The 14,744-nt window shown below is 59.4% G+C and overlaps 1 protein-coding gene across 1 annotated transcript; it reads right to left on the reverse strand.

The window, feature by feature from the left end:
* Positions 1–79: 79 nt before the first annotated feature.
* ERFE (erythroferrone) lies at positions 80–10,788 on the reverse strand. The gene is made up of 8 exons (XM_004743723.3): positions 10,483–10,788; positions 8,083–8,205; positions 6,747–6,849; positions 5,377–5,618; positions 5,185–5,293; positions 5,011–5,101; positions 4,185–4,263; positions 80–3,041 (listed from the first exon to the last, which is right to left on the reverse strand). The coding sequence occupies exons 1-8, from the start codon at positions 10,675–10,677 to the stop codon at positions 2,943–2,945; spliced, it is 1,041 nt and encodes a 346-aa protein (XP_004743780.1). The 5' UTR covers positions 10,678–10,788; the 3' UTR covers positions 80–2,942.
* Positions 10,789–14,744: the final 3,956 nt, after the last annotated feature.

Genomic DNA, 14,744 nt, shown 5'->3' on the forward strand with positions numbered 1-14,744 from the left:
TTTGAGCAATTCTTGACCCTTCAAATGTTGTGTTTGCTTTTGGATACACTCTGGGTCTTTCCTTATTAAACTGTCGTCGGCTTCTTGGATTGGCCCATGATAGTGACCCACTAGCTGCTCAGTGTGCCACGTTTCATAGTTCCTAGCAATTCCCTGTGCTCTCTCGCCCTTGAAATGACCCTGGTTGGGGAAGTGACATTTACAGGAGGAGAGAGAGGTAGGAACCCACCTAGACAGGCTGTCAGAGCAAGAGGAAGCTACATAAACCTCACGGAGCAGGATGTGAGGCTTTGCTGCGGGGAAGACTGGGTGGGAAGTTACTGCTTTCTGGAGTGGTGTGCATCGGGTAGGCCCTCCCGGAATGGCATGGAGTTTGGCTTCTTTCTGATTCCATTGGTAATAGATGCAGGGGAGTGGGCAGTGTCCTGCCTTGAGTGGTCAGGCTGCCGTTTGGATCGGCCCCTGAAGTCCAGCTTCCACTTTGAGGAAGGTATGTGCATCCACTGGGCCCCGCGCTGGGCTGAAGTTGGGCTTTGCGGAGACACTTGAAAGGGATCCTTATGGTAAAAATGTTAACAAATGCTTAACTAGCCCATTCATAAGAATAAAGTGCTTCTCGATTCCTTGTGTGAAACAGGTCACCCCATCGCTGTCATTTGTATTTCAGTAACACGGCCCTGAGGCCTCTGTAGGGTTTGCCTCAGGATGATGTAAGTTTCTCAGATCTTGCCTGGATTCTTCTAGGCAAATGCTTGTGCCCCCACCCATCCCAGAGCACGCCTTATCACCCCTTTAGCTCCAGAGCCCGAGTCCCCGCTGCCAGCACACCCTTCCCCAGAGAGTAGGGCGCGGGTTCCATCCCTGATGTCGTACGGGGGAGCAGGGTGCACCACTGAAGGCAGGCTCCCAGCATCCCAGAGCTGGAAAATAGGACAGCTGGTTCAGTCTGCATCTCCCCACGGCAAACCAGGCACCACTAACTCCGCGAACGCCACTGCCCCAGAGCTGGGGGCAGGTTCAGCGGAGGCTTCCCTGACAAACCCCCACTCCACCACTGTCTTCATGTGGTCCAGCCCCAGCCCCCTGTGCTGGGATGGGGGGGTCACCTTCCACCTCCCCTCCCCGAGTCCACTGCTCGCCATTCCCAGTGGACCTGGGCGAAGTGATGAAGGTCTTATTTTAAGGTCTGCCCTTTGTCTTTATAACTCTGGATAGTCACATAGCACGAGAATTCTGAAGAACATCTCATCCAGTCAGTTATATATATAAATACATTCCATCTGGCAATATTACACAATAAATATTTCAACAAATTGTGGTATAATACACTTAGGTTAAGAAAAGGAAAGATCTGTGGCTTTTTTAAGGAAAAAATGTCTGAAGGATCTGTGCCCGCTAGGTGCAGAAGGAAATCCAGGGAAGGGCGTGGCCCCCAGCTCTTATCAGACTGCGAGGGGAGGCAGGATGTGGGCCAGCGCTTCCCGGTAGGGCGGGTACCGTCCCTACTGAGAATCCTGCTGGGCCTGCCAAGGGCACCATGTGGGGCTGCTCTGCGTGTAGGGTGTCTGGGCTCCCCCACAGCCAGGAAGGAAGGGGGAGTGGGTTCTTAGTGGAGATGGAAACTGAGGACCCTGGGGGTCCATCAGACCTGGGTGTGGTCACCCGCTTCTGAGGCCATCTGGATAGTCCAGGTGACTGCGGCCACTGCCCTCTTCTCTTCAGGCCTGATCACATCCTGTGGTACCAGATCCCTGCAGCCACGTGGAGGTTGGGTAGGGGTCCCTACACCTTGGAAGAAACCTGCACACAGATGCCCATGTTCCCCCACAGGTCCCATCACTGCTTTAGCATCACGGTGGACTTGGGACCCAGGTCTTAGGGAGCCAAGACCAGCTTTCTGGGCATCCTCTCTCGGTCTGTTTGTTCTCCGCCTGAGCTCAGGGCCACATGTGTCCCCAGGTGGGGAAGATGCTTGGAAGAACTGCAGAGCTGGCTGGTGCTCATGGGACCACAGGTGGGCAGCGGGAGCTGTTGGCTCATGGGAGGCCTCTGCTTTGTCTGTTCAGATGAATGGGCAGGGCCTGCTCATCTCTAATCTGCAGAGATATTCTAGGTCTTTCATTTGGTGGGTGGATCCCAGCGGTCAGAACCTCATAGGGGCTGGGAAGAGGCACCTGTCTAATAGGAGCAGTGCAGGGCGCTCTACAAAGGCCATCTGCAAGGTGAACTTAAGCATGGCAGACTCTCACTGTCCCCCATTAGCCCCTTTCCAGTGTTGCTCTGGCGCCCGGGGCTTCTGGGCCAAGGGGCTGTGAGACTCTTGAGTCCTGTAGTCACTGCAGGAAATTCAGGCCAAAGGCACCATTGGGGAAGGGCAGGTGGGGACCAGGAAGCCCCAGGTGGAGACGAGGGGAGCAGTGTGGAGGCTGCTGCGCTGGCCAGCATGCTGTCCCTGGAAAGCCCTCAGACCCTGTGCAGGGCACCCAGGCAGGTGACCAGCCTTTCCCCTCCCTGCTGGCATCCGGCAGTCCACAAGAACACTGGAAAGATGGAAAAGGTGGGGGCCGGGCCAAGGTGAAGAGGCTGAGGCTGTCTGGGCAAGCTGCCTCATAGGCCAGAAGGGGAACCAGTCTGTAGCGAGGAACAGAGCAAGTCCTCCTGGGCACTGAGCCCCACTAGAAACATTGGCTAAGCAACAGCCCAATAGGGCTCTTCTCCTTTTGAAAGACCGCATCCTGAGATCGCTTCTGGTTCTGTGGCTCCCCGTCTGCATGTCCCCTCCCTAGGCTGCCGGTAGTTGGCCACTTTTGGGTTGACCTACAGGGGCAGTGCGGGCGGCTCCAGGGAGCCTCGTCTTGCGTGTGGCCTTGCCACCGAACACCGCCCAGAGACTGGACCCTGCTTCCGCTCACTGGGCAAGAGGAAGGGCCTGGTGTGTCCGCTCACACGCCAAGGAGGACAGCGCTGAAGTGGGAGCCGCTGCGCACGGTGAGGGAGGAGCCGCTGGCGTTGTCCAGGAAGACCGAGGCATACTGCCCCGTCTGCAGGGAAGAGCAGGGTCAGCCTGGGCTCTGCCAGCGTGCGGGTGCGCCCCCCAGGTGAGCACGCCACTGCCCATGCCACTTGGCCCCGCAGGGCTCTCAGGGTCAGCAAGATGTTCCAGACGCAAAACAGGTTTCTCTGTGGCAGGTGCTTCTCTAGACTGGGGTGAGGGGGGCCCTTCCCCTCAGCCTGGCCTAAAGCTGCTTAACAGAGCCTACCTGGGCCCGGTACTCCAGCCTGCCTTATCCGGGGGTGGCCCGCACAGCCCCGGGCACACTTCCCCAGAAGGGCAGAATCGGGGGGCCCGCCCACCTTCTGCCTCTTAGGACCCCAGGTGGGCCACGTGGCCCCAGCAGTACTGGGGACCAGACCCTCGAATGCCTTCTAGTAACCACAGCCGGCTGGCTCAGGCAGCCTGGCCTCCGATTCCGCTTGAGCACGTGACTTAACCTCTCTGTGCCTTAGTTCCCTTCTTTTGAAACAGTGGAATCACTGCATGTCAGCTACACTTCAGTAACGTTTTCTTTAAAAAGTGAATAGACAAAAAATAGGACTACAGACCTCAAAGCACTGATAATTAGATAATTTCTGCAAAGAGCTTAGAATGGGGCCTGGCACAGTGCCAGGGAAGGGCCAGGTGAGATTCCATAGGTCTGCACTTAGGTGTTTTCTTGTTTAATAAATCCCTCCTTTACATCAGTTCCTCAACCACTTGCCAAAGGCCCCCCAATGCCAGAAAGAGATGGTCAGGTATGGTTCTGTGCAGAAAGTAGACCTCCTGCCTCTCACAGTCTCCACAGACCCAGGGTGTTGGGATGGCAGCCTGAGGGCGTGGAGCCCACATCCGCTCCCTCCTGCTTACACGGAGCGCTTGCCCACCCTCAGTGCGGGATGATGGGCAGGTCTGAGGACTACAGCCTGAGCAGCCGAGCATGGGCTGTGCCTCTAAGGACCCCAGGTGGACCACGTGGCCCCTGGGGAAAGGGACCTGGAGGTGGCCCCACTTCACCTGAACCCGGGGGAGGCACCCTCTCCCAGGCCTGGAGTTTGCTGGCACTGCTCCCAGAGACCTGGAGCCCCCACTAACACCCCCTTTCTTCCTAGTCACCCCCCCAAGTCGTGCCCAAGCCTGCCCCACGCACCTGCAGGTACAGAACGCCATTGACCGAGATGGTGAAGAGCTCACTGCTGCCCTCCAGACCCATGACGGCCTCCAGGGAGCTGTGGTGAAACAGAAAGAGGATCAGCCCTCATCCCCCAGGCCCCACCAACCTCACCCACTGATCACCCCGGCAACCAACATCGGCCCAGCTGAGGGCAGTGCTACAGCTGTCTTGGCCAGGTCTTCTGGTGGAGGGTAGTATCTGAACGGGGTCCTCCAGAGGAGTCAGGAGAGTGTCCACAGGGCCAAAGGGGGTCTATGGGTGTCAGGAAAGGCAAGCCGGGGCCCAGGCCAGGAGCTGGAGCAGGGCCAGGTGGGCAGCAGCTGACATTCAAAGGTGGGTTCAGGCCAATCCCTGAAGGCTTCCTTCCGAATGCAGAGTACAAAGTTTGAACTTCATTCCCTTCTACAGCTGTTGTGGGGTGCCTGCTCTGTGCCTGGGCTCTGCTGGGGGTACTGGAGATTTTCAGCGAGCCCACCACCAGGAGGGGGGGCGTGGCTGCAGTGGTCAGGAAAGGCCTCTCCGAGGAGGAGCCTGTGGGCCTCCCAGCGACAGAGAGTCAGCCCCCTGCAGGGGTGAGGGGAGCCAGGAGGCTAGGAAAGTTTGGGTTAAGAACAGGAACACACACAAACCCCCCACTCCCCGCCTTACTGGAAAGGGAAGGTCCGTTGGATACCCAAGCACTGACTGGGAAGCTAGGGAGGAGGTGATGGAGGACGGGGCGTGTCCTGACGCAGCGCAGGAGGGGGCCACGTGGGGGCGGGTCTGGCGCCGGGGTCCCCACTCTGCCCCAGCACCCACTCACGCGTTGCGCTGGCACCGGGACTGGATGCAGATGAGGAGGCGCAGGCGGTCCCGGGGGCGCGGCGGCCCCCGCCTGGGCTGCTCTGTGAGCGCTGCAGGGGTAGGAAGGCGGGTGGTCACGGCCCGCGGGGGCCCACACACTCTGGGGCGGACCCCCCACCGCCCCAGACCTCACCGGCGTGCAGCGTGGCGGCGAGCGCGTAAAAGCCAGCGACCGGCGCCGTGTACTGGCCGCTGGTCAGGTTCAGGCCAGGGCCGCGGCGGAAGGCGCCCTGGGCGTCGGGCTGCGGGACGCACAGAGGTCAGCCAGGGCCCACCCGCCGCCCCCTGCCCGCGCCCCGCCCCCCGCCCTCCGGCCCAGACTCACCAGGTAGTAGCCGCCGAGCTCGTGCAGTGCGCGCCGCTCCACCGATGCGTCCCGGCGCAGGCGGCCGTGGAAGGCAGCCTCAACGCGCGGCGCCCACGGACCCGGGGCCAGCGGTGCGGCCACCAGCGCCAGCACGCTTGCGTCCCCCGCCGCCTCCTCGTCCTCCCCGATGGTGGCTGTGCCCTCGGGGGGGCCATGCGTGCAGGGCTCCGGCTCCATGCGCTCACGCTGCCGCACTGCACCTGGCACAGAGCGAGCAGTGGCTGCGCCCCTGCCCTCCCCTGCCTCTTGATGGGAACCCGCCTTCTGGAACCCTGGGATCCTGCTGCCAGGCACCCGACCAACTGGGGCTTCCTGAGCCCGCTGCTGCTCCTGCTTCCCTTCAAGCTTTGGCTACCAGGGAGCTTGGGGCCCAGTGCCCTGGTTCTCCTGCCTCCTCTTGCCACTCCACCCGCTTGTCCCCCTCACGCTGCTGTTTTCTCTGCTTACAGTATTACTGTACCCAGAATGCGGTACAATAAGCAGCCCGCTCACTTTTGCAAGGAAGCTGGGTGTAAGTTAGTAAGTATGGCCGCGTTGCTGGAAATAACATGGAGATCCTTCAGTCTCCAAAGCTCGTGTATTTAAATAAACAGTTCGTGGAAGGGGGGAAAGGCTCTAAGAGTTCCCATGATAAAGCAAACTCTAGTAAATATAATGAGCCATGGCTGGGCAGCTGGCCTCGCACAGTGTCATCTCCTGGACAGGACACTTCAGCTGTGCTTGCCCTCCCTCTGCTGCCTCCAGCTCAGCGGCCACAGCCTGGGCTGCACCTGTGCTGCCCACTACACAATCCTTCCTGCCTCCACCACCCCCCAAACCCGTGGGGGCTCTTGAGACCACTGAGACTGCCACAGACACAGGCAGGGACACAGGGGATCCAGGGGAAGAAGCTGGGGTCTCCGTTGTGGGGGTCCATGTCACCTGGGGTGTGTCTGAAATCCCCATGGTCTCTTTGTGATCTGAGAAGCACTTCGCAAAGTTAAGGACCTCTGATCCCTCCCTGACGATCCTCACTTGGTGGAGGTTGGGTACACGTGTCCTGGCCTTGGCTGGGCTCACCGGACTCCCAGAGGAGCAGTGGGTCCTGGTCCCCAAGCACCCACTGAACACCCAATGGCCAGTCCACCTTCTCTGCGAAGCCCCCACCTTACCACACTCCTGCCAACACCTGCCCCTGCCCCTTGGCCTCACCCGCATCCACTGTGGGCTCCTGAGCCCAGCACGGAGGAGGGGCCTCCTTGAATCCTGGCCAACATGGGGACATCTAACTATCTTGGCTCCTCCAGGAACCCCTCCTCCAGCCACCCGCACAGGGGCACTGCCCCTACCTCTCAGCAGCAGCTGGAACTCCTTCAGCAGTACCTCAGGTGGGATGATGGGGCCAGGGGGGCCCTGGGGACCAGGGGGACCTGGGGGTCCTGGCAGACCAAGCTGAAAAGGAATAAGGAACTTCATCAGTGAGGCTATCTAGCAGAGAGGTGGGGGACAGTGGGCACCGTCTGCAAGCTCTTGCAACTAAGAAGCAGGCAAACAGGGATCCTGCTTTGACCTGTGGGGTTGAGGTCAGCTCCTGGGCCTCAGACTCCCCGAGAAGGCAGCAAGGCTCCACTTTAAAAGCCACTGGCCCTGAGTGTGAGGACTGCATTGTGCTGGAGGCCCAGGACTGACTGGGTCGGTGGGGCCCCTGGGAGGTGGGGCTCCCAGCAAGCAAGAGCACCACATGGGGACACAGAGGGGTCCCTGGATAGAGTAGGGAGGTTAGCCAACGTCAGTGGGTTCTCTGTGCCTGGCCCCATGTCGGGACCTGGGACCCTCAGGGAGTCTACCCTCTGCTGGGATGGGATCCCAACACAGGAGCAAGTCAGTCCCCTGCAAGGAAGGGCACAAGGGAGCCCCAGCTTAGCCGGGGGTGGGGCCAGGTGGCTCCAAGGGGTGGCAGTGAGGCAAGGTCATGGTGACAGCCCAGCGACCTGCCTGTGTCAGGCTCAGAGCCTGGTGCTCCAGTGTTGGGGCCGAGCTGGAATAGGGCGATGCCAACCCTTGTTGGGGGGGGAGGGGCAGAAAGCCCGAACCCAGTTTGTGAGCAACACAGCCGTGGCCCAGAGCTCCCCACCCCAGGGAACAGGTAGCCATGAGGACCAGGTATCAGGCTTCTGGCTAGGTTGAATGACAGTGGGAACCCTACAACAGCCAGGGTCCCTGGGCTCCCCATCTCCTGGAAACCAGCTGGTATGTCTGTCACTCCAGCCTGACTGCAGTCCCTTCAGTTCGGTCCCTTACTGCCCTGCCAGGCCAGCCCAGGCCTCCCTTGCTAGGATGCAGAGGGAGGAGAAGCGGGGGCTGGGGTGGGGATGGTAACGGATGGGCCTGCCTAGAAAAATGATCAGAACAGACCTCAAACTCAGGGTTGCCTGGGCCCCCCAGCTTGGCACTTCCTACACTCTCTGACCCCAGGCCAAAGGGGAAGAAGGTCTGTCCTCACTGGCAAGGCCCAGGGTGCACCAGTGGGGCTGGTGAGGGGTGCAAGGGGGTGATGGTGGTGGGCTGGGGGTACAGGGAAGCCCTGCAGGGGAAGGCCCCTTGCTCACCATCCCCTGCCCTGGAAATACACACCCACCCACCCACCCATACACACACACACAGAGCTGGGGCTCTGGTACTCACCTTCAGCTTCCTGGCCTTGCCTCTGCTTCCCCTCTTGCCATTGACGCCTTTTTCACTCTGCCTGATAAAGAGCATCCAGGCATCCCTGGGGTCAAAGCTACGTGCCCCCTCAGCGGTGGGCTCCTGGAACACAGTCAGCCCCCAGGTTGGTTCGCCTTCCCCAGTGGCTGCCCGCCAAATACATGGAATTTGTCCAGACGTCACCGAGCCCCTGTCCTTGTCAACAGTGTCGCTCAGGGCCCTGTCCTTGTCAACAGTGGTGCCCTCCAAGTCAGCACAGCTCTCCCTCCATGCTTCCCTCCCTTGTGACACATGGAGGACGACCAGGCTATACCACTGCCTGGGCGTTGTGTGAGTAGACGACTTTGTGAGTGCAGGAAGATGGAGTGCAGAGCTCTGGAGCCCCTGAGAAGCCAGAACCCTGGCACATGGGCCACCAGGCCTCTGGCGGTCTCTGTCTGTAGGAGCTGCAGTGAACAAGCCTCCTTGGGAGACTCAGCAGCAGGAAGGGACCACCAGACTCACAAGTGCCAGGGAAGAGACAACTGTGATCATTGGGACCCTCTGGGTGGCCCCCTCTGACGTTCGGGGGATGCCCACTTCGGCCCTCGGGGTACCCACAGCTTACCCTACGAGACAGTTGGGGGGCTGGTGGACTACCTCTGCTACGTTTGCATTGAGTCAGTCAGCTTCCTTGGGACCTCTTAGACAAGGGCGGCGAAGGTTCCCGAATCCATTCTCCCCCACGCTGCATTCTAACCAGTCCTGACACGGAGAATTCCAGGAGGTCCCTTCCAAGCAGAGAGGCCTTTGGCCCATTACTTAGTGGGCCTCCAGCAGTCTGGGCCCCAAAAAAGGCCTCCAGCTGGGAAGGAAATCAGCTGGAGGGCTTAGATGAGGTCACAAGCACCTCGCAGGCAGCTGATAGAAGGACCCAGGGTTTTCGAGCTGGCTGGAACCTTCCTTAGGAGACAGAGCCAGGGGTCTCCTGGCTGCTCTGCAGGGCCAGGTGCCTGCCCTCGGGAGCCAGTGTGCTACGGGAGAATTGGAGGAGGACAGAGCCCTCCACATCAGAGGAGCCTGGGGTTGGACAGAGAAAAGCCTCAGAGTGCCCAGGGCCACCCCACAACCTGCTGGCTGCTGGGCCCTACCATGTGCTGTCTTGCTGGTTGCTCACTGTGGACACAGGACTGGAGTCCACTTGACGGCCTCACTCAGCCTTCGGCAGGGCCATATGCCGGCAGTATTCCACGTGGTCTGGATGGGCGTGCCAAGCTGACCAGCCCCCCCCCAGCTGGACTTGGACCCCAGTTTGGTCTGGGGGGAGCGGAAACAGGCTGGAGCCATGTCAGCCGGGGACCCCAGCCAGACAAGCCTGTGACAGTGTGGGTGGGTGCTGGGCAGCAGTCCTGGCCCCACCGAAATCCCCAGTCTTGAGGGGCTCTCGGGAGGTGGGGAACCTCTGCTACCACACTGTCCTCCAAAGACAGTCCAAGGCCAGAATCCTTTCTAGAAGCACAGAAGGCCCCTTGCCTCCTGGGGACTCTCCTAACATCTCCCTCCTCCAGAAGGTGTGGCCAGTTGCCTGGGTGGGGTTTGCCTTCCCCGACTCCTGGGGTGGGGAGGAGGACTTGGGAGGGGCTCCTCCCAGGGAGCCCACAGGGCTGGCTGCTACCTTCCCCCTCTTCAAAGGAGGTGTCCTTGGTCTTCGTGGCTCCAAGTGTCCGCTGAAGCCCAGCTGTGCCCGCAGGGCCCCTGAGCATCTCCTCTGACAGCTCTCTCCCCTCCCTTTCTGAGAGGTCCCGCCGGCACTGAGCCTCCTTGGAAGCCCCTGGACCCCCTCTTCCCCCAGCCTGACCACTCTGCACCACCCTCACGGGGGGGGGGGGGTACGGAGCAGAACGAAAAATTACCCTTTCATGGTCACACGTCACAGGACCCCTTGCTCCCCATACCCAAAGAGAGGCACTTTTGGGGGTTTGTTTCTGGGACAGAACTTTGCCTAATAGTCTGGAGGGAGGGTGGCCTCACAAACAAGTTCCTTCCAATTTCATGAGAATCAAGTTATTCACATTTTACTCACTTCCCAACTTCCCTCTGCGCCGCCCCCCTCTCCCGCCCCCGCCCCTGTCCTGGCCACAGGTGCTCCGATGCCCCGGAGCCATCCCCAGAGCGCCAGGGCAAGGCCAACTGGCTGCGCAGAGGGGCAGCGCCCTGAGTCTTCCCCTGCCCCGCAAGACAAGTGCTTCTGTCCCCGCTTCGGAAGGGAAGGCCCCCAGGTCTGCTCAGGTCCCTGCCCGCGATGCCGCGCCTCCCTCCGCCCTTAGAGCATCCGGACCCCAGGGAGGCGCGGGCTTGGGCTGGGGAAACTGAGGCCCGGGGCGTCCAGGGCGCTCTTACCAGCGTGCGGGCGGGCGGCCCTGTGCGGCTCTCCCCGGGGCCCGCGGGCAGCTCGTTTCCGAGGCCCGGCTCCGGGCGGTTGCGGCCGTCCACGGGCTCGCCGGGCTCCGAGGAGCGGAGGCCGGCGGCGGCGGCCAGCAGGCCGGCACAGACGAGCAGCAGGCGCGTCCCGGCGGGGCGGCGGGCGGAGGCCATGCGGGCGGCGGGTCCCTCTGGGCTCGGAACGCGGCGTCTGGGGATCTCTCTCCCGCTCGGCGCCTTATAACGCGCTTGAATCCCCCGCCTCGCCGGCCGCGCGTCACGACTGTCCGCCCTCTGCCGGCGTCGGCGCGAACTGCAGCGGCTGCCGGGGCACGTGCTCATGCGCGCGCGCGTGCGTGTGTGTGTGCGCGCGCGCGCGCGTATGCCTGCCTGTGGGTGTACGTGTATTATGCGCGCGTGTCTTCCTCTATGTGTGTACGTGTACATGTGTGCGTGTGTCTGTGTGTGTGCACGCACGTGTGCGTAAGTCTGCCTGTGTACGTACACGTATGCGCGCGTGTCTGCCTGTGTGTGTGATCACACGCTTATGCATATGTCTGCCTGTGTACGTGTACACAAGTGCATGTGTCTGCCTCTCTGTGTGTGTGCACGCATATGTCTGCCTGTGTGTGTACATGTACATATGTGCGCGTGTCTGCCTGTGTGTGTGCACACTTATGCATCTGCCTGTGTGTATGTGTACACATGCACGCATGTGTGTCTGCCTCCGTGTGTGTGCATGTATTTTGCCTGTGTGTACGTGTACATATGTGCGTGTGTCTGTGTGTGTGCACGCACATGTGCGTATGTCTGCCTGTGTACGTATAGGTATGCGCGCATCTGCCTGGTTGTGTGATCACACGCTCATGCATATGTCTTCCTGTGTGTGTACGTGTATATATGCGTGCATGTGTGTGTGTGTCTGGCTGTGGGAGGTGCGCAGAGGCAGAAAGTGGGGAGGGAGGGGGCGCTGCAGAGGATTGGGCGTGGAGCGAGTGAGGCCTACAGGATGGGGCGCAGAGTAGGAAAGAGGGACATGCGGTAGAGTGGGGGTACAGGGGACTACCAGGCCGGGGCCGGTACTCTGTCACATTGGCTAGAGCACCCAGTCCTGTTCAGCAGGTCTGGGCTCCATCTCCAGGCCCCAGATCCCCTCCCTTTGCGTTGTCAGGTTCTCAGGAGAGCCAGGGTGCCCATTCACCTGATCCTGGACCCTCTGCCCTCCTGACACCCTTTTCTCTCCAGGGAGCCGGGTCTCCTCCCTCCTCTGAACCTGGGGGCAGCCCTTCCTCCATCTGTTCCGCTCTGAGGCCTGTAGGAACTAGGAGGTTTATCCTGGTGGCACCCTGTGAGGTCCAGGCCTTGCCAACACAGGTTTAGTATGTGGGAGCAGGAAGACACTCAAAGCCCCTCCCCAGTGCCTCTTTCCCATGTGGGGGCCCCCTCCCTTCCAGGGCTGCTTTCTCTCCATGGTTGGGGTGCCCACAACTCAGAGTGGGCTGTCCTTCCCCATCCCTGTGCACCGGAAGAATCCACACTCTGGGACAGTCACCCTGCACCGAAGTGGTTGAACTACAGCCCAGGCTTGGAGGACTGAGCCCTGTGGTGACCTGGCCAGGTGGGGGACTAGAACCTAAGGTCCAGCCCACTGTCCAGCTAGAGTAGAGGGAAAAGACCCTGCAGGCATGCACCCAGGCTCCTCTCTGAAAAGAGCCAGACTACCCCTCGACTCTGGGCTGCTTTGTTCTATTCCCTGTCCACGGCCTCTCTGACTCTGGCAGAAGGTGTGAGGGTAGCATCAAGGTGCCCACACCTGGTGGGCACACTGTGTACTTTGTTCAAGAGTGGGAGAAGGCGCAGCTCAGGGACGCACCTTCCGAGGCCCGCCACCCACATCAGAAGATGACTTCCTCCTCTTCAGAAGAGGGGAGGCCTCACCCAGGCCTATTTCGCGATGTAGGGAACTGAAAGTAGGTGGTGCCCTCCCTAGCCGGGGTGTGTGTATGTGTGTGTGTGTGTGTGGGGGGTAATCCCTAGCCAGGAGCACCCCCAACTCCTGCCCTGTTTCAGGGTCTGGCTTCCTGTACCCGATGGGGGGGGGGTTCAGAGGAAATATTTCATGCTTTAGAAAAAACCTCGTATTAGGTGTTCCTTGTTCTGTGACTCTGCCTCTTTTCCTGTAGGAGGTGAATATGGTGATCGAATTGGGGTTTTTTTGGGGGGGGGTGTTTAAACAAACAAAATACCGGGCCTACTTTGAGAGTCTGTCCCCCAAGGGGTCTGTGTGTTCTGTGGGGTATCCTTCAGAGACAGATTAAGACTGGAACAAAGAAGTTCTGTCTGTATTTTGAAAAAAAAAATTTTTTAATTATCAGTAGAATGAAAACTTTGAAATTTCTAGAGAAACTGCAGATCCCCAAGAAGATATTTGGTAAATGCTGGCTTATGTGAGATGCACTCAACAAAATACATGAACTTCTTCTATCTGCAAACATTCAACCGTTTTGTCACTAATAGGGAATCAAATTGGTTGAGGCTGTTTTAAAGCCATCAAAGAATTAAGGATTTCTTGGGTGGATTCTCATTTCTTGTCTCTCAAGGAAAGTCTGTTAGGAAGCTGGGTGTGTGGAACTTTGTAGTGACATGGGCCTCGGTGTGAACTACTACAGTTTTGTTCAGTTTCCTTTTTTCAGGAAGACTTTATCTGGGACCATAGGAGGCCAAGTGTGGGGCGTGTTCTGTCTCCCAATCTGCTGGTAGAGAGAGGCTCCTGGCCCAGGGAGAGGCAACTTGAGATTGGTCATTTCATGTTTCTGAAAACGCACGTCCACACCCAGCCCCTCATCTGCTTTCCACCGACCACACTGAGACCACATGGACTAGTCCCACAAGGCAGGTGGCTTACACAGGGACACCCAGCCCGGGTTTGGGGCCAGGGCCAGGCCTTCTTGCCCACTGGGCATGATCCCATCTTCCCAACCACATGTCTTGCCCATTATGGTCCTTCCTGTTCTAGATGATGAGAAATATGAGCTACATGATGATCTTGAAGGTTCTTGGAAATGTGGCCCTGTCCTTTCCCTTAGACAAGCCGGTATCCCATAGGCATGGGATTTTCTGTGGGGGCCTGGCTGGGAGGGAGGGCCAAGGAAATGCATGTGACTGGCCACTCTTGAACCCAGCAGGCTCACCCACAGAGCAGTCCAACCTTGGTTGGTAGGTGGACCGTCCCAGGGGCAGCCCTGCAGCGGGAAGGACAGACTTCTCTTGGGGGCCACTTGCAAGCCTTGACTCTGCTTCCCAGCTGATGGTGGTCAGTTTGTGTCAGAGCTCCACAGAGTTTTCTTCTGGTTTCCTTGCCTGAGAACTGAGATCAATGCACACGTGGCTCCAGGCCTGCTCTAGGGCGAGCTGAGGTCACGATGGGCATTGGGTAGGGCCATGAGTGAGGCCGGCTTGCCTTCTAGGCTGCCTAAGTGGCGAAGGTCCCTGACCTAGGCTATCAGCCCCATGTCATGGAGGGCTGCCCTCAGACTGATGTGAAGACAGAGGCTCCAGGCAGAGCATGACTGGATCACAGGACAGACTGACCCAGCCATGGGTCTGCTTAGCAAACCTGGCTCTGGCTTGGCCATTTGAAGCAAAGGTCACATCTGGCTTTGGAGGAGGTGTTCATTTCTCCAAGACTCAGTTTCCTGGTCTATAGAGTGGGCATGATGGCTGTCGGCTCTGAGGCTCGGTCTGGGGTCCCATTCATAAATGAGGTGTGAGCAGGCAAAGCCAAGAGCCTCAGCATGGAGGCCGGGCTGCTTGGATGCCCTGCTTCTGGGCGGCTGGCCTGGACTCTGTCTGCAGGGACGTAGTGCGTACAGCTCTCAGGTTCCGATACCATTCAGCCCAACTTATGCTATGGAGAGGTGAAGCTCGGGCTTTGTCCCCTTTGGCCATGCTGTCACCTTTCGGCCTTCTGGGAACGGAAGGATCCAGTTTGGGGCATGTGATCCTCAGATGTTCGTGTGACTTCATTTCCATCTCACAGTGGGGGGCCCCAGCCCGCAAGACACCAGCTTTGAGGACAGGAGCTGTTGCCATGTGAAAAACGGCTATTTTCCCAAACAGCGGACAATCCTAGTGATGTCATGGGCCCTGCTGGCAGACCCAAATCAAATCGGTTCTGGTGCTGGTACAGGCTCCCGTCACACGGTCCCGAGGTGATGACACAGCCTGGCTCCGGGGCCAGA

This window comes from Mustela putorius, unplaced genomic scaffold (assembly GCF_011764305.1).
Source record: "Mustela putorius furo isolate JIRA1106 unplaced genomic scaffold, ASM1176430v1.1 tig00003869_pilon_pilon_pilon, whole genome shotgun sequence".
Lineage (NCBI taxonomy): Eukaryota > Metazoa > Chordata > Mammalia > Carnivora > Mustelidae > Mustela > Mustela putorius.